The following is a 25,095-nucleotide window of genomic DNA, read 5'->3' on the forward strand; positions in this document are numbered from 1 at the left end:
TCTGTCAACCCTGGCTGAAGTGCGCTTGACCAGTGTTGCCAGATTGAGCGGGAAATCTGACCCAATCTGGCAACACTGCGCTTGACGCAGGAGCAGCCAGGTCCACTGAGAAAGACCGAGAGGGACGAGGACTCAGCGGGGCGTCATGGAAGGTAATTCTGCTTGTATTATATTAAATAATATTCATTTAAGACAGTATCAAGTCAAATATATAATCCTTCTTTAGTCTCGTCCAGTGTCATGCGGAACAAACCCGTGTTATTGTTGTTAATGTGTGTTTAATATCCATAATGTGCGGCTGTTAGTGGACCGCGGGTCTGCTGAGAGGCATTGATATCATGTATAGAACTAAACACAGTGTCATAAATAAGAATATGAATAGAACTATACATATGTATAGAGCTAAACATAGTCTAATAAATAAGGTTTTTCGATCGATGTCTTGTTGAGGGCAGAGCAGTGTGTTTTATTACACTTCATCAGTGATAATGTGGTGAGTAAACACCGGCTGTTTTCATTAAACTTTAAAACTAATTACATGCGTTCTTCTCACAGTGGTTATGCAACACGGGACTAAACTGTGTGGCATATTGTTTTTAATCTATGACATGGTTAGTGTGTGTTGCTGAGCGATTATATAAGAGGGGTCCTGAAGTGGTGACAACTGCTCTCAGATCTTTAGATATCTTAATGTTTTCATTCCGCTGTGTTGTTTAATTCATTTAATTTTTCATTCCGCTGTGTTGTTTGATTATTTTCATTTTTTCACTCCTCTGTGTTGTTAATTCATTTCATGTGTTCATTCAGTAAATGGAGCCCAGATGCGGACAGTGATCAGCCTGTCAGTGTTCTGCTCCGTCAGACTCTTCTAACCCCAGTGTCTGCTGCTCCACTCACCCTAACTCATTTTCAGTATTTTGCAATGTTTTGGGTAAAAAACGTAAATGCCCGGTGGTGCCATGAAGTAGCCTACCTTCCCCCGCAAACACAATGCTCTACTGAAGGCTCACACCCCTCAGGTGTCAAACCCTTTAGATCTCTTCAAATCGGCTATACTCAGTTTTATACCATTTGCATTTCCCCTTCCAGTGTCTCATTTCCATTCTGTGTCTATTAACCATCTATTATTTATTATCTGACTATAGACTTGAACTATTGTTGTTGTCTCCTGATGTGTGGGTCCGGCCTTGAGTGCCCTGTAAGGTGAAAAACAGATCCACTGTGTTAGTGTCTCTGTAACAGCAGCACAGTGAACACCATGGGTGAAACGGGTGTGCTGCTTAGATGATGATGGTTAGTGGTGTCGTTACATAAACGCTCTGCACTTGGATATTGGATGGGAGGTGTTTGTAATGAAACCCAGCAGATCTGTGTTTGTGGTTATGAAGTCTTATATTAATACATCATGACCAGCCCTGAGTGGGATGAAAAGCACACTGTGGCTGGTTGCTTCACCATAGTTGGTCTCTTAAATGAGCTGTTTCCCTTTAGAAATTATATATTACTACTCTAAATAATGCGCATATTTCTTTTCAAGCGTCAATGAAGTCCATTTTTGCTCCATACCTGAGCAGCACATTAGATGAAGCTATTGTCCAGTTGTCAGTGCAAACCAAGCCCATGTGAGAATCATCATTCTCATCAGTGGGTCTGGCAGGCTGCTGCGCCGTCAGAGGAGGACTTCAAGGGGGGCGGCGCCTGGAGGCTGGTGCGGTGGCAGGAAGCAGTGTTTACGTAATTGACGAGTGTTGCGTAGCATGGCTGTGCGGCAGCTGGCTGTCTAATCCTGTCCCCGGGACCTCGGGCCCACAGCCATGCTAATATGGATGCATTTCGGACGCAGGGCCTTGGCTTTAGGTATAGGTTTAAACATTACGCTCTATTTGACCTCTCTATGGTTCGTTTGAGTCACGCAGACAGCGGGTATTGTACTGTTGACCATAACAAACATGAAAGTAAAATGTGAGAGGAGGCAAAGGAGTCAAAGGTATTCTTTTATGGCATTAATAATAATGAGAATAATACTACCAATAATATATTCATCATGCTCATAATAATAGTAATGTTATCAGGTTCATTAAGCTACTGTATGATATGTATTGTCCCCCAAATAGCTGCCCCTTTATGCTCGTGTCAACATTGTGTGGAGAGGAGATTCCTCAGATCTCTCTCTCTCTCAGTGTCTCTGTGTGTGTGTGTGTGTGTGTGTGTGTGTGTGTGTGTGTGTGTGTGTGTGTGTGTGTGTGTGTGTGTGTGTGTGTGTGTGTGTGTGTCTCTCTCTCTCTCTCTCTCTCTCTCTCTCTCTCTCTCTCTCTCTCTCTCTCTCTCTCTCTCTCTCTCTCTCTCTCTCTCTCTCTCTCTCTCTCTCTCTCTCTCTCTCTCTCTCTCTCTCTCTCTCTCTCTCTCTCTCTCTCTCTCTCTCCCTCTCGCTGTGTGACATTTCTCTAATTACCCTGAGTGAGTGTGAGCTCCCCAGGCGGGGTCCCTCCCACCTGCACATGCAGCCCTGTGCACATCCTCTCTGGAAACCTGGCTTCCGTTGCATATCCGCACACCAAGCCAGGAAACTCATGAGTGTTGGCATGATTCAAATGAGTAAACAAGCCCCTCCCATCATCTGTTCTCCCCCGTGAGGAGTGGTGTCCAGGCCAAGGATTTGGTGGTGGCCAGACCCTACTGGTCAGCCAGTTTCGGGATTGGCCTGCTGTGGAGAATTGGGTTAAGCCCTGGGACTCTTTCTTTATATATATGTGAGGGGTATTACATTGGGGGAGTGGTAAGGGGTTAGCTGGATGCTGCATTGTGAGTCCTGAGTGTGTGAGCGTCCAGGCTGTAAGCTGCTAAATGATATTATGGGAGGACGGTTTCCGTTTTGGCCTCCAGAGGTTTATCATTGAGAGGAATGGGTACTGAATAAAGTACTGCATGCTGAATCATATTCTGGGAACTTGTGTTATGGCTTAAGTGTATACACAAACAAACAACCTTATTCATGCTCTTAGACATCTTTACTGCAACATATATACTGCCTATTTATTTATGCTTTTGTACTCAACCTGACCTAAAGGTCTAGGTCCTATTTCTTTGTGATTTTCTGTGTGTGTGTGTGTGTGTGTGTGTGTGTGTGTGTGTGTGTGTGTGTGTGTGTGTGTGTGTGTGTGTGTGTGTGTGTGTGTGTGTGTGTGTGTGTGTGTGTGTGTGTGTGTGTGTGTCTGCTATGATTCTGTTGCAAAGCGAGATTCTATAATTACCAGGGCCTGCAGCCCCTCATGTGAAATGCATTATCGCACATGAGTGAACAAGCAAGAAGCAGGACACACACGCACGCATGCCTGGACGATGACTGGGCATTTAGGGTGTGCGTGTGTGTGTGTAGACTAATACAGCCTCTACATTTGTGGGTGACTCCATCATTACTGCCTGCTGTATATTCTTTAAATCTTCTTTCATAATTTGATGGACTCAGCACTCTTGTAGGGTTGATGCTGCTTACTGTACGGGGTTGAGAGGTCAGCAGAGTACGGAAGGTCATACATATGGTGGCTATATACAAACATATTGGTGGATCATGGATCATATACATTGATACATGTCGTATATCTAACGATATACTATAGGTTTTTTATTATGTATTACAATATGTACACACACATGTATGGCCAGTAGCAACCAGCCCCTTCAACCCACCCACCCTTTCACACAGTTAATCCCCTCCCACCATCTCTAATCCCCACCATCCACCTTCTAAATCTCCCTAGCTCCCTTTTTACTCCCCAGAAACAAACAAACAAACAGGCATATCCACCTGGTCTTAAACTATACACATCCACCTGGTCTTAAAATATACACATCCACCTGGTCTTAACCTATACACATCCACCTGGTCTTAAACTATACACATCAACCTGGTCTTAAGATACACTTCCATCTGGTCTTAACCTAGGGCTGGGTGATTAATCAAACTTTGATTGCGATTTCGATTTTAGCGTCAAACGATCACAAAATTAACAATATAACCGCAAGTGGTGATTCTTGAATTAAAATTCAAGAACACACTAATGGAAGATATATAAATATGACAAATAATTATGAAGGAAAGCTTTTCCACTTAATGCAATACTGTGCCTTAGCTTTCAGGTGAGCTGCAGAGCAATGGCCAAATGTCATGTTCAGCTTGTTCATAATGCTCTAATCGGGATTCGAACTCTCAACCTAAGGATCACCTTTACAAGGCATTATCCTATTGAGCCACTTATAAACCTGAACTGCAGCCTCATTCACATGGTCAAAATGTCTATTGCACACAACATCCAGAAAACTCCAAGCACACATTTCTCAAGTGAATTAAGGGCTTTCTTAAAAGCATATACCTGAAAAATCTTTGAAATTCTGGGGGAAATAAACATTTGTAGTCAAAAACATCAACGGAAGAAATATAAATATGACAGAGTTAATTATGAAGGATAAATGGTTAACGAAGAAGTTCACCTTAATGCCATACTGTGTCTTGGCAGTCAGATTCTTGGAAACTAATGAGCCGGAATGTTGGTTGCCTGATGAATTTCAGGTGCTGTTGAATGTTGTGTTTCTTAAATGAGTGGCAATGACCGAATGTCATGTTCAGCTTTTTCATTATGCCCTAATCAGGATTCAAACTCTCAACATAAGGATCACCAGTACAAAGCATTATTCCATTGAGCCACTTACATTCCTGAACTGCATGAAGTCTCATTCACATGGTGAAAATGTTTATTGATAAGCGCACAACATTAAGAAAACTCCAAGCACACTTTTCACAAGAGAATTAAGGGCTTTCTTAAAAGATTACAGATCTGAAAATGTGCACTGTTAATGGTATCCACCTAATGATAGCCGTATGGTAGTTATACAATAACAAATAGTCATATAGGCCAAATGGGTTGAGACTGTGGACGTTTGGCTTTTCTATGAAATTGTGGGAAAAGTAAAAATTTTAGAGCAGAAGATGTGGGTTTTATAGATGCATCTGATTCTAGAGATTAATATTATGAAAGAATTTTGATTCCAGGTCAATCTGGTGAGGAGAAATAAGCCTAATTCATGATATTTCTATAATAGCACCACCTTTGGGTGCATTACCACAAATGTCGATTTATGGGTAGTGGGGGTTAGTGGTAATCATACCTGACAATTTCAAAAGTTTTCGACTCACGGTATAGGCTGCAGTATGACTTTTACAGAATTTGAGAAAAAAACGCAGAAACAATGGGGGATCAAGCAGCTTCGCTGCTCGGACCCCTAGTAATCTAGTTTTTCGATTTTTATTGTTTTATAATTTTTAATTAATGTTTTATAGAAAGGTCTTTAAAAGTTTAAAAGTTTCAAAGTTTTTTTTGGGAGAGACATGCTGAACAAATACAACATGTTTTCAAACTGGTAATGGAACGTTTTACAGTGCCCAACCCATGCCTAAATCTAATGCGATCAAAAAAACAGTTATGTACAGAGCGATGTCAATATGGAACACTTTACCTCACGCAATCATAGATATTAAGGTTAGAACACACTTTAAAAAACAGCTCAAAATCCATTTGAATAATTCACAATAGTTTATTTAGACTTGTCAATATAGGTGGGCAGATTATGTGATGTTAGTGGAGTGGTGCTATGAAACATCATACTTGATACTTCACAATTTTACCTATATATGTCTTTCTTTTCCCTCTCTATGATGTAGTTTTGTTTTTTTCTGTTCTCTTTCATTCTTTATCCTGTTTTCATGTATTGTTGATTTATTGTATGCCAAGTGCAATGGCTAATGGAGATCCTAATAAACTAAACTAAACTAAACCTGGTATTAACCTATACACACACCAACCTGGTATTAATTAAGATATACACATCCACCTGGTCTTAACTTATACACATCCACCTGGTCTTAACCTAAACACATCCACCTGGTCTTAACCTAAACACATCCACCTGGTATTAACCTAAACACATCCACCCGGTATTAACCTAGACACATCCACCTGGTATTAACCTAAACACATCCACCTGGTATTAACCTACATACATCCACCTGGTATTAAGATATACACCTCCACCTGGTATTTTCACAAACACCTGCTATTAAGCTCCATGCATTAATACATTTACACTATACGCAGTTTATATACTACATATACAAAGTACCATTTCCAGTAAAGGGTAGGTACACCTAAATCCCCGAAGTCGACATGTATCCCTTCATCCCCCACCCGTCATCCATTATGTACTGCATGTATAAATCAGTAGAGTGGGGAGCGTCTGTGGGTATGTTTCTTAGCTCCTCTTCTAATTCCCAGAGTAACATCAATATTACAGCAGCAGGACACAGGAGCCTGGTTGGCGCTTCTTGTAATCCAAGACTAAATGTTGTTGTGTCCTGTATTGTTGCACATAGTTGCAAGCCCATTTATCAAGCCTGCATTGGATCACCTGGTGTGTGTGTGTGTGTGTGTGTGTGTGTGTGTGTGTGTGTGTGTGTGTGTGTGTGTGTGTGTGTGTGTGTGTGTGTGTGTGTGTGTGTGTGTGTGTGTGTGTGTGTGTGTGTGTGTGTGTGTGTGTGTGTGTGTGTGTGCGTGCGTGCGTGCGTGCTTGCGTGTGCTCATGACGACAGGATGGATGGATGAGGCTCTGCTGGGAGGAGTGCACAAGGGCAGAGAGGTGGTACAGTGGACAGATTCCTGTGGGAGGGATGCTGAACACTCATTGTTACGTAACGTCCTCACAGTGCAGCCAGGCGGGCGGTGGACCGTTGGTGGGCCCTCTAATCTCACAGGCATTATCTGTCTCTCAGGAACAGGAGGGCTGTACGCACAGGGCCACTGCTCTCTCTCTCTCTCTCTCTCTCTCTCTCTCTCTCTCTCTCTCTCTCTCTCTCTCTCTCTCTCTCTCTGTCTCTCTGTCTCTCTGTCTCTCTCACCCCCCTGTTCATCCTCGTCGTTGAGTTGGATAAAGTCAGGTCCCGCTCCTTTTTGTCTCGTGTGTTCTGGCGATCTCCTCATCTAAGAATTTGCCTGTGCACATGTTTGCCCTGCTACACACACACACACACACACACACACACACACACACACACACACACACACACACACACACACACACACACACACACACACACACACACACACACACACACACACACACACACACACACACTCACACACACCTGCCTTCATCAAACTGCATCAGAAGTGGCGGTCAAGGTCTCGCTGCTTTACAGTATATCATTTCACATGATGTCAATGCCACATTTATTTGTCAAAGTTAACAGACTAAACAGATTATTGACATAAGCTTGATTTGACTACACTGTATAGTGTATCTGATCCAAAAGGGCTGTCTTCACACAGAAGACTCAGAGCTGATCAAATCCTTTCAGTGCGGTGTTCATCGATTGGTCGACTGCTCTGCTCCAATCAGACTCCTGGATAAGGCCAGTGTTTTCAGGGGACCAGGCCACACGTGGGGGAACGGTGGAAATGCAGATAGGGACATGGGCAGATTTATCAGTTGGAGGTCATAGATATTGAATGATTTACTTTTGGCAAAAAATCTGAGGGCAGCATTTTGTGTGTGTGGGGGGGCAGACAGAGAGGTAAACACTGTGAGCCTGTGTGGCGGCGATGATGTGCCCTCTTTTATTTATGCGGGAGACATGGGAGCTGTCAGTAGCGCTGTTCCGTTGTTGGTGAAATAGTAATGAGCGTGTAACGGAGCTAAGTGAGTGTGGCTTACATCCCACTGCTCCAGTGGAGAGAGAGGCCTGCGGACCAGGGGCGACCCACGCCACAGTATGTCAGTTTGTCCGTCCATCCGTCCGTCCGTCCATCCGACCATGGTTACCGATAGGGCCGCCATGGAGGTTAGCTGACTGGCCCAGGTGGGGGGTCTTCAGTGTCACTGGTTAACTGACTGGGCCCAGTTGAGGGGTCTTTAATGTCACTGGTTAACTGACTGGGCCCAGGTGGGGGGTCTTTAGCCTCACTGGTTAACTGACTGGGCCCAGGTGAGGGGTCTTTAGCCTCACTGGTTAACTGACTGGGCCCAGGTGAGGGGTCTTTAGTGTCACTGGTTAACTGACTGGGCCCAGGTGGGGGGTTTTAGCGTCACTGGTAAACTGACTGGGCCCAGGGGGGGGGTTTTAGCGTCACTGGTTAACTGAATTGGCCCAGGTCAGGGGTCTTTAGTGTCACTGGTTCACTTTTCAAGTTTCTCTTGAAAAGTGTGAGTTGGAGGCAATTTTGTTAGAAATGTGTTTGTGTGGTATGTGTGTGTAGAGGATGGCTTGTTGAAGAAGCCCCACCTGGCCGAGTCTGATCTGGCTCTGGGGCTGGTTGAGGCTGCACACCTGGTGGGCATTAAGTAATCAGTGTGTACAGGTTAAACCTGCCATCTCCACACACACTCGTGAGATCTCCTGCATGGCAGCATTGATCCCAATGTTCATGTGTCATTGTCTGCAAACTCTACAACAAACTGTCTTCAAAGATCACCACCGTTCTGGAGGATCTCAGTAAAAGCTCCCCATGTGGAGTGTAGAAAGGTCATTGCTACAGTATGCTGCTAACAAACGCCAGCAAGCGAATTACAGTTTGGGCAAGACGGGTTGGATTCATTAGGGCTGTAATTACATTTTAAATATTTAACACAAAAAGTTAATTAAGGAGATGGTAAATGTTGAAATTTTTATTTTATTTAGAGCAGACTTCATCTGTTGGACAAAACCTTCTAAAAATAAGCTCAAATGTAAATCGTAGTTAATGGGAGATTTGGCTTTCAATACTAGCTATTCATTAAGTAGTTCCGCTCAAATTTCATTTCCCTTCTGTACTACGTCTGGGTTTGCGGTATTTTCCTGGGTTTTCTCCGTCCAAATTTTGTGCGTCCAATCAGCGAACAGAGGGAGTGGCTGAGATCAATGACGTTAAAGTCAGCTCTCGTTGACGGACATCTTCACGCACGGTGTTTGGTTTGTTTACAGCCGGCGCGCAACGTGATTATGGTTATGGCAGATCCAGAGTGGCACTGGGCAGATCCAATCATTTTATACTTCAACAGACACCCGCCTTCAAGTGAGTTAACGTTAGCCAATTGAGTGGGGCAGACTCTCTGTGCAAATTAAATTAAGTACAAGAGTTTGGTAGGACCATGCTAGCTTTTCATTACAAACAATCTTAAACTGTAGTGGATTGGCATCTTCTGTACTCTTTTATTTACATGGCTGCTGGATGTGTTGTGGCTATGTGGGGTTATTTAAATGTCTAGTGGTGTGTTATAACGCTGGCTTCCTATAGAAAGGACCTGTGCATCCTCAGCACACCAGGAGAACCCAGCAGTGGGCCTTGTTGGTATTTTTCTGCAGTTCATCTGTCTTCAGTAGCGTGGGGCTGGGCTCTGTTGTTGCTTTAGCGTGGCTGAAGGAGACGGCTCTCACCGAGTGTTTGTGATGCGGTCGATGTGTTTGCCTCTTCCCTCTCTTGCTGCGTGATGTTGTTTCCACATGACGGCAGAACATTGTGATCTCCTGACCGTTGGAATTTCGGCCAAAGGACAAAGCTAGAAAAACCTTCTTAGGCAAAGAAAAGAAAGAAGCTCTCAGACTAGGTAATGTTCAACCAGTACTCTCGTTCTGGGGATTCCCCATCTTGCTTCTCCTTATCCATCCGTGATCACGCGTGGAAGAGCCAGGGCAAAGGGGCCATTTCCCAGCACTGCATTGTTAACCTATTACAGAAGCTTCTGTTTCTACAGATCCATCAGACCCCCCCTCCCCCTGCCTGGTAGAAGCAGCGACCTGTCATCTGCAGCCTGACTCATTTGAATCAGATTTCTTGCCACGGGACGCGGGGCCAGAGCCCCTCGTTAAGCTGGAGTCAGCCCCCCTGGACCAGGGGGTGCAAAAGCTCCCTGCTGGGGGGGGTGTGTGTGTTGGGGGTGGGGGGAGAAGCTGGGAGAAAAATGCTGAACCAGCCTGCTGAACCTCACCCTTCTAAAACTGTAAAGGCCAATTTCCAGAACCGCCACGGAAGCTGTACGACAGCGAAGCCGCTGTGTTCCGTACTGCAATCCCCACTAGAAGTGGTCCGGATATGTTCCGGCTGATGGCTCAAGACGTGCATAATTATAATATATGAATTGTAAAAAATGTTATGATTAGAATACAATATTATTCACGAGTTATAATCAACCCCTACATAATATATATATACATCGATATTATAACCCATTAAATACGGTATGATTTATTTTCTAGATATCATGGCAACGTCGCAGTCCGCTCACGACACTGGACTTGCGAATAGAGAATAGATGAGCCATCGATGCAGACTTTCATTTCTTTGTCACTGATTATCTATTGATACCATAGATAGACTGTATTATATTACAATACCCTGTTAGTGAATTGCATAGGGGTCTATGTAAGATCATCAATATTCATTAGCAAATCCAAACTGATTGGCTGTAGAAGTGTTCTGAGACACGGCTGCGAACCGGCAACCTTCAAAAATAGAAGAGGCAAGTTTAGTAAACGAAGTGCTGGTTTGGGGAAGGTTCCGTATCAAGGGGAATAGCCTACATTGACTATAATGGTTTATATTATTTTCGGCGATTGTTTTACTGCCATGGCGCTTCCGTGACGGTTCTGGTGGTAAAAGCCATAACCCACCCCCATGCTTCCATTCTAAAGCCCTCCCCCCAGTGGTCCCCAGAGTTGTGTGTGTGGGGGGGGGATGTTGGAAGGGTATTGGAAGGATGGTGCTGGAGCATCTATTCATCAAGCCCCTCTCCCTATCCATCAGCCTCTTATGCTACAGGCTCTGGTCCAGTGCCTCACCAGGCCTCCCCCTGTGTTGTCAAGCATTATCGCAAGGACCTACCTACCCTACACACATAGAGATTATGGGGACATGATATTCACATGCACAAACACACACACGCACACGAACGTGTAAGCATGCACATGCGCACATCGCACAACAAATGCCCAGAACAGTCAGCAGCACCGGGTTCTGTTCTGTTCCCCAGCCTCCATTAACACCAAACGGCCATTAGAGCCAGAACCCAACCAGGGGTTCTGCCGACCAAACGCCCATTAGAGCCAGAACTCAACCAGGGCCTCCGCCAGCTGTATGGGTCGGTGTGTGAGTCCATCTGACTGGGCCTGTTAATGTGACTGTCTTGTAAGTCGTCGTAGTTGAATGGGAATTATTGGAGTTGAGTTGAACAGCAGAAGCCTGCCGATGCTGTACAAGAGCGGGCAGGAGGTAGGAGGCTGGGGTGGATTCACGGCTTCACAAATATCAAACATTAAACAAGCTATTAAACACTACATCACACTAACAGCAATAGGCTAATCATGCTATATCTACTCAGAAGACACTTATATTATTAATGATGCATTAATTCAAGCTGTAAAACCGCCTCCTGTCTCCTCAGTCAAAAAGGAAAGGATTTCCTTCTGATGCTAAACAGTGCCCTACTTTGAGAGAGTCCAGCGAGACTCTCAAGCCCAACCTGCTGTTCAGAACCCCCTCCTCTTCCTCTGCCTCCCACCCACCACTGCTCCCCCAGCTCATCATCCTTCCCCCTCCTCTTCCTCTGCCTCAGACCCCCCCTGTTCCCCCAGCTCTTCCTCCCCCCTCCTCCCTCCCCCTCCTCTTCCTCTGGCTCTGCCTCCCCCTGCTCCCCCAGCTCATCATCCTTCCCCCTCCTCTTCCTCTGCCTCAGACCCCCCCTGTTCCCCCAGCTCTTCCTCCCCCCTCCTCCCTCCCCCTCCTCTTCCTCTGCCTCCCACCCACCACTGCTCCCCCAGCTCTTCCTCCCCCCTCCTCCCTCCCCCTCCTCTTCCTCTGGCTCTGCCTCCCCCTGCTCCACCAGCCCTTCATCCCCCCCTCCCTTCCCCTTCCCTCCCCCTCCCTTCCCCTTCCCTCCCCCTCCCTCAGTGCGTCAGGGTGCTTCATTCATGAAACTGGTTTCACAGGCATCTGTGACGCCTCCCTCGCTCATTCTCATGCAGGGACACGGCGGAGGTCTCTCCCTCTCTCCCTCCCTCCCTCTCTCCCTCCCTGCATCAGGCTGTGTGCTCTGTGTCTCCTGCCTCAGAGTGGAGTACGGACCATGTGTTTGAGCTCTTTCTGCTGTGAGTAATCTGCTAATGCAGCGCCTTGAGTGTGTGTGGACCAAGTTAGTCATTTAGAGTGTGTACTGCGTAGTGTGCATGTTGTTAATAATTGTGTGTGTTTGTGTGTGTGGTCATGTTTTGGCCTACTATCGTCACTGGGTATGTGAGTGTATCTCTCGCAATTTGCTTGAAATTTGCTGGTATACTGTGCATGTGCGTGTTTTTTTATGTGAGCAAAGTGTTGTGCATGTGTGCGTGAGCACTCTTTCTCCTGTTCATGCGCCTGCGCTCGTGCAGACCCAGTGAAAGTGCTGCCCGGCGGCCGACCGCGGCCAGGGCACGAGCTGCCAGCTCCAGCAGTGCAGCCATTGTGTGTGCATACATACTGACGGCATGGTACTGCCAGCGCGGGGGGGTGCCTCTGCCGGGGGGGGTGTGTGTGTAGTTCTCCGTGTCCTACGATGAAGGACAGGTCGCAGGGTCGGTAGGACCGTCCTGTTCCTCTCTTAGTGCCGCAGGACAAAAATGCCCCCCGATCACTGACAGTTGTGTTCGCCTCATAAACACACACTCACTCACACACACACACACACACACACACACACACACACACACACACACACACACACAACTTTATAAGCACTTAATTTCATGCTTCGTGTCTTTCATAGTCTTTCATGTCTTTCATAGGCTGTCTGTTTATTACTTTCATTTGTATGCAGAAATGAGTTGAGTGTACCTCAACGTGCACAGTTTGCCCTCGTTCATACCGTGTGTGTGTGTGCGTGTGTTGTGACTGCATGTGTTGTGACTGCGTATGTCCTCCGCGACTAAGCATCTTTATGTAACAGCCAGGATGAATAGCCCACAGTCGGGCTTTGGAAGAGAGATGGAACGCATCCAAGCGAACAGTTAAAACACACTGAATACACACTTAAACAAACGTACTCTGAGAATGAACGTGCGTCATCTGTCCCCATGTCGCTGATGATGATGATGATGCACTCTTACTGAGGAAGCATGCAGTTCACTTCATACTGAACCGGGGATTGACATAAAAGCCTCCTGAACCAGAGTCACAGTAATGTGTATTGATTTCTGAGCCTGCGTGTCAAACCTTCTTATATTCTGCTCTCCTGCCCTCACCTCCTCTCAGCTCGCTCTCCTTCTCCTCGCGTCGCCGTCTGGTTGCCCCGCCGATGTTTCCACAATTAAACCTGTGTCAGTCACAACCAGCCCCCTGCAATACGGCCATGTGGCCCTGCTTCTGTCTGCAAGTCTCTGTGTGTTTGTCTGTGTGAGTATGTGCGTGTGTGTGTCCGTCTGTGTGAGTGTGTTTCTGTTTGTGCATCTGTGTGTGTGTGTTTTTGTGTGTCTGTGTGTGTGTCTGTGAGTGTATGAGTGTGTCTGTGTGAGTTTCTGTGTGTGTGTGTGTGTGTGTGTGTGTGTGTGTGTGTGTGTGTGTGTGTTTGTCTGTGTGTGTGTGTGTGTGTGTGTGTGTGTGTGTGTGTGTGTGTGTGTGTGTGTGTGTGTGTGTGTGTGTGTGTGTGTGTGTGTGTGTGTGTGTGTGTGTGTGTGTGTGTCTGCCTCTCTCAGCCCTTATTGTAGTGGAGCTGGCGGCCTCCATTAAAGACGCACAAGGGGGATTGTTGTGGCAGCAGCTGCTGGTAAGTGTAGGGTAGAATGTGTGTGTGTCGGGGTGTGGGTGTGTGGTTGTATTGTGTGCATATAGTGTGTGCGTGTGTGTTTGCGTGTTATGTGTTTGTGTGTGTGTGTGTGTGGGTGCAGGGCAGACAGGCACAGGTCACATGGAGCCAGCTCCTCTTGTGTCCTTTGTTGTCGCTGTTGGGCAGCCTGTCCCCATCCAGCCATGGCTGCTCTCTAACACACACGCACGCACACACACACACACACACACACACACACACACACACACACACACACACACACACACACACACACACACACACACACACACACACACACACACACACACCAGTAGCTACTGTCTCGAACCACATCCATAAATAATACTCTTTAATCATTCTGTCTGTCTGTCTGTCTGTCTGTCTGTCTGTCTGTCTGTCTGTCTGTCTGTCTGTCTGTCTGTCTGTCTGTCTGTCTGTCTGTCTGTCTGTCTGTCTGTCTGTCTGTCTGTCTGTCTGTCTGTCTGTCTGTCTGTCTGTCTGTCTGTCTGTCTGTCTGTCTGTCTGTCTGTGTCTCTCTCCCAGTCTCTCTCTCTCTGATTTCCGGATTTCACTGCAATTGTTTTACCAATCATGCTGAAAAAGAGGCCTTCTTACATGTAGACGCACACACACAGACCGGACACACATGCGCACTGGGATGCACTGAGATGCACACAGACACACACACACACACAGGGACCTGCGCCTGATTGGCTATGTGTGACAGGTGTGGTCATGTTGTTGATGTTCCCGCTGAGCACTGGCCTTGGAGAGTCCAAAGTCTGTGTCAGCCTGGGAGACAACCAGTGCAGACAGGCTGCTGTGCTGCTGCTGTCCCCAGCACCGCGGCCGGACACACACTGCGTCCTCCTCCAGGGTTGCCAGATTGGGCCAGATTGGGCGGGAAATCAAGCCCAATCTGGCAACAATGTCTTCCTCATGGTACTCCATCGAAATGGTTAATCATCAGCTATCCATCACAATACCTTGTTTTCTATATCTTCCAGATATTCAGTTTACATTTCACAATGAAGGGTCTGGTCTCTGCTTGGCAGCCATTTATTTCTAAATATGGGCACGGCCTTGCATTGTCCAAAACAGGCCAGTCAGATGAAATAAATAAGATGAATAACTCGGGGGAATAAATGTATTTTCTCCCGAGAATCTCCTACCACCGACAGTCTGTTTTGGTTGAAACCATTTTGATGGCTCCATACCAACAGTCTTTGCCCACCATGCACAAACCCTTATACACAATATTAGTATAGTGCAGGCTAAACTGACCTGCAGAGAGGAATGTGTATCATCCTGAAGCATCCTGACCTTCCAAGGCCACCGTACCACTATCTAGCTCTGTGACATTCAAATCATACAACTCAGCTCATCGGGCACGGGTACATGTTTCTCCACATCTTGACATTCACGTTTCAATCCATACTGAATATAGAGACACGTTAGAACTGATTTCCAATGCTGTTGACTTCCTATTTATAGTTATCGCCCCACTGACCAAATAATAACGAGTGTGTGTGTGTGTGTGTGTGTGTGTGTGTGTGTGTGTGTGTGTGTGTGTGTGTGTGTGTGGTTCTGTCCCTCTGTCTGGAAATGAGTCATGGGCTATCGTTATAATTGCTGAAATAGCCAGTAATGTTAAGAGGAAGAGACAATGAAAGTAATTCATTATTAAATTGTATTATTCAGAATTATTCAGAATTCAGGATCTTGTCTGAAGGGGTTTATGTTCGTACAGGAAAGCCCTGTGCAAAGATTAAAGGATCAGCTCATGATAATTATCTCTCCCTCCCCCCCCCCCCCTTCTCTCTCTCTCTCTCTCTCTCTCTCTCTCTCCCCCTCTCTCTCTCTCTCTCTCTCTCTCTCTCTCTCTCTCTCTCTCTCTCTCTCTCTCTCTCTCTCTCTCTCTCTCTGTATCCTTCTTTCATCTCAGTTTCCAAAAAGGTTTCCTTGCCATGCCCTCCGTAATACCTCTTCATTCATTGTTCATTCATTCATTCATTCATTCATTCATTCATTCATTCATTCATTCATTCATTCATTCATCCTGCTCCCCCTATGGTCCACCATACAATGACTCCATGAATCCATCCTCCTCACTGAGTTCCGTGGCTCTGACCCCCCTTACCCCGGGCCCCTGTGGAGTGGCGGGGGATGATATGCATGGGATTCCGTGGCCATTAGAGGACTTCAGTGATTAATGGGGGTGAAACCTTTGGCTCTCTTTCCCCTGAGCGCCCATCAGAGACAAGCAGACTCTGTAATCCTGAGCACTGGCTCAGATCCCCCAGCGGAGCGGAGAGATGTAGAAAAGGTTGCAGTGTGAGGCATCCTCTCAGACTGATTGGAGAGCTGCTGCCCGCACTGCAGTCTTGGCGCTGGATGTAACCAAAGCAGAGCCAACCACTGAGCTCCAGTAGAGTGGGACTCATCTGTGTGCGTCTGTGTGTGTGCGGCCTCACCTCCTCCACCTCTACCAACTCCTCCCCCTCCAACCCCTCCACCACTACAACCACCAACCACCTCCACCACCTCCACCCCCTCCATCTCCACCACGGCTCCGACCCCTACTCCACCACCCTCCACATCCACAACTGCTCCGTCCCCTTCTCCACCACCCTCAACCTCCACCACCGCTCCTGCCCCACCTCCACCACCGCCACCACTCCGGCCCCACCTCCACCACCACCACCGCTCCGGCCCCACCTCCACCATCTCCACCACCTCCACCTCCACCACCGCTCCGACCCCACCTCCACCATCTCCACCACCTCCACCACCACCACCACCACCCCTCCGGCCCCACCTCCACCATCTCCACCACCTCCACCACCACCTCCACCTCCACCTCCACCACCGCTCCGACCCCACCTCCACCATCTCCACCACCTCCACCACCACCACCACCACCCCTCCGGCCCCACCTCCACCATCTCCACCACCTCCACCACCACCTCCACCTCCACCTCCACCACCGCTCCGACCCCACCTCCACCATCTCCACCACCTCCACCTCCACCACCACCACCACCACCACCACCACCACCACCGCTCCGACCCCACCTCCACCATCTCCACCACCACCTCCACCTCCACCACCGCTCCGACCCCACCTCCACCATCTCCACCACCTCCACCACCACCTCCACCACCGCTCCGACCCCACCACCAACCACCTCCACCCCCTCCACCCCCTCCATCTCCACCACGGCTCCGACCCCTACTCCACCACCCTCAACCTCCACCACCGCTCCTGCCCCACCTCCACCTCCACCACCGCTCCGACCCCACCTCCACCACCTCCACCACCGCTCCGACCCCACCTCCACTATCTCCACCACCTCCACTACCACCTCCACCTCCACCACCGCTCCGGCCCCACCTCCACCTCCTCCACCACCACCACCTCCACCTCCACCACCGCTCCGGCCCCACCTCCACCTCCTCCTCCTCCTACTCCTCCGCAGCCGGCGGCGGGCTCTGTCCCGGGGTGGAATTACTGCGCGGGGCGCGGTGTAAGGCGGCTCAGCTGTCCACAGTCTGTGGACGGTTGGATTTATCGGACACCCGAGAGAGCGTTCTCTCCTTCCCCTGCACTCTCAGCAGCCTCTGAGACCCAGCTGCATTATGAATGAGATCACTGCGCTCACCTTACCCCCCGCTATGTGCACACGCACCACGCATGCAGGTTGTGAATGTACCATACAGACGCGTACATGCATACATACCCACTTCTGTGTGGGGGGGAAGCTGTGTTCTTTGTTTCAACGTCACTCTCCCTCCTGTTGTCAGTCCAGTAGGCTGCAGACTACAGCTTTAACCAGTCAACTCATTATGGCAGACACGCCAATCACACACACACACGCTATGACACAAGCGGATGGGTCCGGATGGTACTTGGTACTGCTTTAGGACTCTCTAACAATCACATTGTGTAAAACATGTCGGAAACACAGGCGTATACTGGGGTTCAACCTATCAAAGGGAGCATAATGTCAACCAAATGAATATACACACATGCGTGCACAGTGTGCACGCATGTGTGTATATTCACTATATTCAACACACTGCACACGCACACAGACACACACACACACACACACACACACACACACACACACACACACACACACACACACACACACGCGCGCGCGCGCGCGCGCACACACACACACACACACACACACACACACACACACACACACACACACACACACACACACACACACACACACACACACACACACACACACACACACACACACACACACACACACACACACACACACGACCGGACTGAGGAAGTTGCCACATCCTGCTACTAGTCTGGTGGACCTTGCTCTGATGTCCCAGAGGAAGGATCTACAAGCTATCTGTCTCCCTGTCTGCCTCTCTGTGTCTTTCTACACATGTCTCTCTCTGTCTCTGTCTGCCCAGATCCTTCCCACTCTGTCTGCTCCCTGTCTCTGTGTGTGTGTGCCTCTATTTCTCTCCTTCTGTCTCTTTTCCTATCACTCTCTTGTCTCTTCCCCTCACTTTATCTCTCTCTCTCTCTCTCTCTCTCTCTCTCTCTCTCTCTCTCTCTCTCTCTCTCTCTCTCTCGCTCTGTCTCAGTCTGTCTGTCTCTGTCTCCTTACTCCTCTCCATTTCTGTCTCTCTCTACTTGACATTCTCTGTCTCTAGATTAGGTTTGTTGGTAGCCATCGATGGAGTATTGTTCACCCTGATATTGATACAACCGGGCTGTCTGGCTGCTTCTCCCCTCGTTAAGCGACTAGGGAGCATGTGCCGTGAGACAGGTGATAGGAGGCCAAGTGTAGACCACACAGTGCAGTGACACAGGTAATAGAAGGCAATGAATAGACCCCACAGTGCATGGAGACAGGTGGTAGCAGGCCACACAGTTCAGTGAGACAGGTGATAGGAGACCATGTGTGGACCACACAGTGCAGTGAGACAGGTGATTGCAGGCCACACAGTGCAGTGAGACAGGTGATAGGAGGCCACACAGTCCAGTGAGACAGGTGATAGGAGGCCATGTCCACACAGTGCAGTGAGACAGGTGATTGGAGGCCACACTGTGCAGTGAGACAGGTGATAGGAGGCCATGTGTAGACCACACAGGGCAGTGAGACAGGTGATAGGAGGCCATGTGTAGACCACACAGGGCAGTGAGACAGGTGATAGGAGGTCACACAAGGCAGTGAGACAGGTGATAGGAGGCCACACAGTGCAGTGAGACAGGTGATAGGAGGCCATACCACACAGTGCAGTGAGAGACAGGTGATAGGAGGCCTTACCACACAGTGCAGTGAGACAGGTGATAGGAGGCCATGTGTAGTCCACATAGGGCAGTGGGACAGCTGATCACCGTGGCCCAGTGCTGTAGTGATGTATGAGCTTTCTGTTGATAATATATCAGTCTATGCATGCAAACAGTTCATTACATGATCTACTCACTGGTGATGATGTTCTGGTCATCACGCATGAGGGCGAAACCGGTTATTTCAATAATTGTAGTAGCAGGTTAGCCTGGGTATACCCATGCTGCCTTGCGCGCAATTTCATTTTGCACTGCTAGGCAGCCTGGGTTCCATGGATCCGGATTTAGTGTGAGACAGGGAACCAATCACAGGACGGGGAGGGACAGCAAGGCGATGACGACGTCTATTCGACACACCCATCGTCTTCTTCCTCATCGGGATTCTGTCACTCAACATACATCATCTCTGGTATAATTGATACGATTGACTATGAGCTACGTACAGACTCATATGAGGCAATCGGGCAATCGTAAACCACGCCTCAAATACGAGAAAATGAATGTGTGGTTCCCAGACCTCATCTCAATGTAGATTGAGATGAGGTCTGGCATTAGCCTGGCTAGTAGCAGGTAGTACCAAAATAGATCTATCGTACACTGGTCCCTAGAAAGTTTTAAACCAACCTATCACGTCCTCCCAAAGGGATCAGGTGTTCTGATGATCAGGTGGTAGTGATCAGATGATAGTGATCATCAAGTGGTAGTGATCAGGTGATAGTGATCAGGTGGTTCTGGTATCAGAAGGGATCCGGGGGTTCTGCTGGTCGTGATCAGGGGGTTCTGGTGGTAGTGATCAGGGGTTCTGGTGGTAGTGATCAGGGGGTTCTGGTGGTAGTGATCAGGGGGTTGTTGTGATCAGGGGGTTCTGGTGGTAGTGATCAGGGGGTTCTGGTGGTAGTGATCAGGGGGTTCTGGTGGTAGTGATCATGGGGTTCTGGTGGTAGTGATCAGGGGGTTGTTGTGATCAGGGGGTTCTGGTGGTAGTGATCAGGGGGTTCTGGTGGTAGTGATGTGGGGGTTCTGCTGGTAGTGATCAGGGGGTTCTGGTGTTAGTGATCAGGGGGTTCTGGTGGTAGTGATCAGGGGGTTCTGGTGGTAGTGATGTGGGGGTTCTGCTGGTAGTGATCAGGGGGTTCTGGTGGTAGTGATCAGGGGGTTCTGCTGGTAGTGATCAGGGGGTTCTGGTGATCAGGGGGTTCTGGTGGTAGTGATCAGGGGGTTCTGGTGGTAGTGATCAGGGGGTTCTGGTGGTAGTGATGTGGGGGTTCTGGCGGTAGTGATCTGTGGGTTCTGGTGATCAGGGGGTTCTGGTGGTAGTGATCAGGGGGTTCTGGTGGTAGTGATCAGGGGGTTCTGGTGGTAGTGATGTGGGGGTTCTGCTGGTAGTGATCAGGGGGTTCTGGTGGTAGTGATGTGGGGGTTCTGCTGGTAGTGATCAGGGGGTTCTGGTGATCAGGGGGTTCTGGTGGTAGTGATCAGGGGGTTCTGGTGGTAGTGATCAGGGGGTTCTGGTGGTAGTGATGTGGGGGTTCTGGCGGTAGTGATCAGGGGGTTCTGGTGGTAGTGATGTGGGGGTTCTGGTGGTAGTGATCAGGGGGTTCTGGTGGTAGTGATGTGGGGGTTCTGGCGGTAGTGATCTGTGGGTTCTGGTGATCAGGGGGTTCTGGTGATCAGGGGGTTATAGTTATCAGGGGGTTCTGGTGATCAGGGGGTTCTGGTGGTAGTGATCAGGGGGTTCTGGAGGTAGTGATAAGGGGGTTCTGGTGGCTCTGGGACCTCTGACCTGGATCCACTATAACTTTTCTTTTAGGAGCCATATTCGCCGCCCTCAGAGGAGCCTTGCGTAATGCTGCAGATTAGGATGGTATGGATTTCCTGTCGGGTCAGGGACTGAAGAACACTGTGTGCATGTGTGTGATGGTGTGTGTGTGTGCAAGTGTGTGTGCGTGTGTGTGTGTCCACGCGTGGTTGTGTGTGTGAGTGTGGACACGTTTGGTTTTGTGTGTGTAAGAGTGTGAGTGTGTTGGGAGCGCCAGATGTTATCCTCCCTCCACTACTAATGCAAGGCTTTAATCCCTGCTACTGTGTGTGTGTGTGTGTGTGTGTGTGTGTGTGTGTGTGTGTGTGTGTGTGTGTGTGTGTGTGTGTGTGTGTGTGTGTGTGTGTGTGTGTGTGTGTGTGGTCGTGTGTTCGTGTGGCTGTGTGTGGTGGAGCCTTTGTGTCCTGCTTTGCCCAACGATTTCCCCGAATCGGGTTATTTGCATCTCTGCACATTTGTTCATCAGTTTGCATGGGTTAAGCTCTTAGTTTCTCCGTGATTCTTCTCGACGATGCTGCTTGTCTCCCTGCGTCCCGCCACCGGCCCCCACTGAGCTCAGGACGAGTTTGTGTTGCAGAGGTTGAAAAAATTGACCCATAATGTCTGAAGATCGATGAGGAGGGAGGCAATGAGAAGACTGTGTTTCACCATTGGGCGTGGGGGGGAGTCACCATGCCAACATGTTTAAAGATAAACGTGTGTGTTTATTTATTTGGAGGTGTCTGCTGCGTTCAATGGAGCCTTCAGAGCACTGATGATCTGATTTTCTCAATGGATCTTGTGATTAATGTTTTCTATCCTTCTTCCGTTCCTCCAGGTGATTGAAGTGCAAGGAGTGTTACACTGTTTAGACCAGAGCCACAAGAGGGTCTGCACCAGAGAGTCTGACTCAGAGAGTCAGACCCAGAGAGTCAGACCCAGAGAGTCAGACCCAGAGAGTCAGACCCAGAGAGTCAGACCCAGAGAGTCAGACCCAGAGAGTCAGACCCAGAGCGGCCAGCGCCCGGCCACCCCTGGGTGGCCCATGCACACTTACGTCACCATGGGTAGCCCATCCGAGGTGCTCTCTTGGACCTCCTGCCCCGGCCTGCTAGTGGGCAAGCTGAAGGAGGAGCTGAAGCTCAGCGTGGTCGGAGACGCCATGAAGAAGACGGGCCCCACGCCCGACCCCCAGACCATGGCCACGCCTCCCGACGGGCCCCTCCCCGAGATCATCACAGACCTGGCCCCTCCGCCTCCCCCTCCCACGCACCTCTGCGTCCCGCTCCCCACCGCGGCCGGCCCGGACGGGGTGTGCGCGCTGGGCAGCGTGACCCCCTCCTACGGCACGCTCAACGAGGACTCGTCGGTGCGCGCCGATGGCGGCGGCTATTTTGACAACAGCGTGCTACAGCTGCGTGACCAGGAGGAGGCGGGGCAGGAGGAGGCGGCCTCGCCCGCCTCCTGCGACCATGGCGGGTGCGGCAGCGGCGGGGAGGAGCACACGTGCACGGGACGTCCCACGGAGGAGCACACGTGCGGAGGGGAGGGGCAGAAGCAGCCCCAGTACCACCACCACCACCCCCACCCCGATGACATCAAGCTGCACTTCCACCGGGCTGGGCCCAACTCGGGGGGCTTCCTGGAGGGCTTGTTTGGCTGCCTGCGGCCCGTCTGGAACATCATTGGGAAAACCTACTCCACGGACTACAAGCTGCAACAGCAAGGTGAGCCCCGCCCCCCCCCCCCCCCCCCCCCTGCAGCTGTGCAGAGGGCCGCCCTGCCCTCTGCACAGCTGCAGCCTCCACAGCATCCGGCTCTGTAGAGCAGATGCTCTCTACTTAGGCCTCCTCCTCCTCCTCTCCTGCTCCTATATCAGCCACCATCCCCTCTCCCGTAACCCCCCCCCCCCCCCCCCCTTGATGTACTCTGAAACCGTAATTGAATCGCTCTCCTCCCTGCTGGAGCATGTACAGTAGCTGTCAGACTGGAGGTCAGCCCTCCTCCAGGGAGGCCGGTAGCAGCAGGACAGACCAAGCGGTGGTCAGGGCAGAGCTGGGCTGGGCATTTGGTCAGCTGCCATTCTTGTGAATCCACCAGACGGGTGTGGCTGTATTTAGGTGACTTAAAGCATGGGTACAATTGCTCAGAGACCGCACAGGGAGGATAGCATAGGGTATGAGTCACCATCTGAGTTTAGCTCTATAGCTATTATTACCATGGTTAAAGGTAGAATAATATCTAAACCACCAGACCTACGTTATATATATAGTTGTGTACTTGTTGTCGTTTTATTCACGTTAACAGCACATTTGGTGAGATCACCTCCTCACCACATGGAGACACACAAACATTGAGTAAATCCAGCAGAGACCTTATTTTTCTCCTATTTCTTGTTTTGAAGTTTATTGAGCAGGGACAAATACATTGTACTTTACTCAAGCTTATGCTAAAAGTTACACAAGCAAAGTTCAACACAATGCACATGTTAGAATACGAAACACATTAAATACAGGACACCTAAGGACAAAAACAAGGACATCTATGAAAGTCAATGATTTGTTGATGACATATTCCAATATCGACCTAGCTTACCACAATGTGCTACTATGACGTGGCAAGTGGCTCCTGCCTCCAAGCTAACAAAGGTTTCCTACTCAGAGACTTTACCCAGTCAAAAGAGTATTTAAGTATATCCCGCGACAAATTTTTGCATTTAATTATTGTTTCCGTCCAAAAGAAGGATGCCATCATGATCCATAGTGTTTCCATACCTTGACTATTTTTTTTGGAAACACATTGATTCATAACTCTCTCCCTCTCAGGGACCCAACGACAACAGAGTCAGTGCTTAGCCCCTCCTCCTCTCTGAGTCAGTGCTTAGCCCCTCCTCCTCTCTAAGTCAGTGCTTAGCCCCTCCTCTCTGAGTCAGTGCTTAGCCCCTCCTCCTCTGTGCGCACTCTGATTCAAACAGATTGTTGTTGGCTCCGCCCTGCAGAGGACAAGGCTGAATCCCTCAATAGAATAGAATTAGGATGCCTAAAATACCTTTTTTTTTTTTTTGTAGATAGGATACAGAACGTTAATCCAGTCAAAATGTTTTAGTTGCTTATGGCAGGGAACCTTGTCTCTTGTGTAGAGATCTTGAGAGGAGTGCTGTGTACCGACGGCTAGTTAAACTGTCAGCCCAACAGGACTCGTCCCATCTTCTCCCCCGGACTGTCAGCTACCACCACCAGTAGAACATCACACTGTGATGTATACAGTCACTTTCCTTGAACCCACCGTTTCAACACTGTGAGATCATACAAAAGTTTCATTATAAACAGGCGTGTCATCCCATTGGTTACGACCCACACCAGCTTTGTCATACTGAAGTCGCATCGCATGCAGTATTTCTCTGTAACGTAGCCTGCGAGGAGGCAATCAATCATATTCATTTTCATTATATTTGTTCTGTACGAGCTGATAGTTTTCTTTTGTGCGTTTTGTGAGCAAAAGATCAAAGACGACCTTTATGCGCACAGGGGCAACAGTTGTATGCTGCCTCACTTAATGTGTGCGCTCAATTAATTACTTTCTCTTTGTTGTGTGTGTATGTGTGCCTGCATGTATGTGTGTGTGTGAGTGTGTGTGTGTGTGTGTGCATGTGCGCGCATGTGCGTGCGTGCGTGCATGTGTGTGTGTGTGTGTGTGTGTGTGTGTGTGTGTGTGTGTGTGTGTGTGTGTGTGTGTGTGTGTGTGTGTGTGTGTGTGTGTGCGTGTGTGCGCGTGTGTGCGTGTGTGCGTGCGTGCGTGCGTGCGTGCGTGCGTGCGTGCGTGTGCATGTCCGTGCAGACATGTGGGAGGTGCCCTTCGAGGAGATCTCGGAGCTGCAGTGGCTGGGCAGCGGGGCGCAGGGGGCCGTGTTCCTGGGGAAGCTCCACTCAGAGGAGGTGGCCATCAAGAAAGTACGTGAGCAGAAGGAGACGGACATCAAACACCTGAGGAAGCTCAAGCACCCCAACATCATCAGCTTCAAGTGAGTCAGCGGCCCGGCGTGGAGCTCCATCGGCCCTTTAGATTAGAGCTTGAATGTGGTTCAATGTTTGAACCAAACTTCAGCCTGATAAGCCAACTCAACCTC

The 25,095-nt window shown here is 49.1% G+C and overlaps 1 protein-coding gene across 2 annotated transcripts in view; it reads left to right on the top strand.

Annotated features, from left to right (window-relative positions):
* Nucleotides 1–25,095, top strand: part of si:ch211-45c16.2 (mitogen-activated protein kinase kinase kinase 13) — a 54,016-nt gene continuing 28,921 nt past the window's right edge. Inside the window, exons 1-3 of one of the 2 annotated variants that reach the window (XM_060040948.1) lie at nt 1–152; nt 21,808–22,696; nt 24,807–24,990. In XM_060040948.1, the coding sequence (XP_059896931.1) occupies nt 22,015–22,696; nt 24,807–24,990 (866 nt within the window). In that variant the 5' untranslated portion in view covers nt 1–152; nt 21,808–22,014. Of the gene's footprint in view, nt 153–12,029; nt 12,167–21,807; nt 22,697–24,806; nt 24,991–25,095 lie in introns of those variants that run through there. The other variant, XM_060040949.1, reaches the window with a different exon arrangement.

This window comes from Gadus macrocephalus, chromosome 20 (assembly GCF_031168955.1).
Source record: "Gadus macrocephalus chromosome 20, ASM3116895v1".
Lineage (NCBI taxonomy): Eukaryota > Metazoa > Chordata > Actinopteri > Gadiformes > Gadidae > Gadus > Gadus macrocephalus.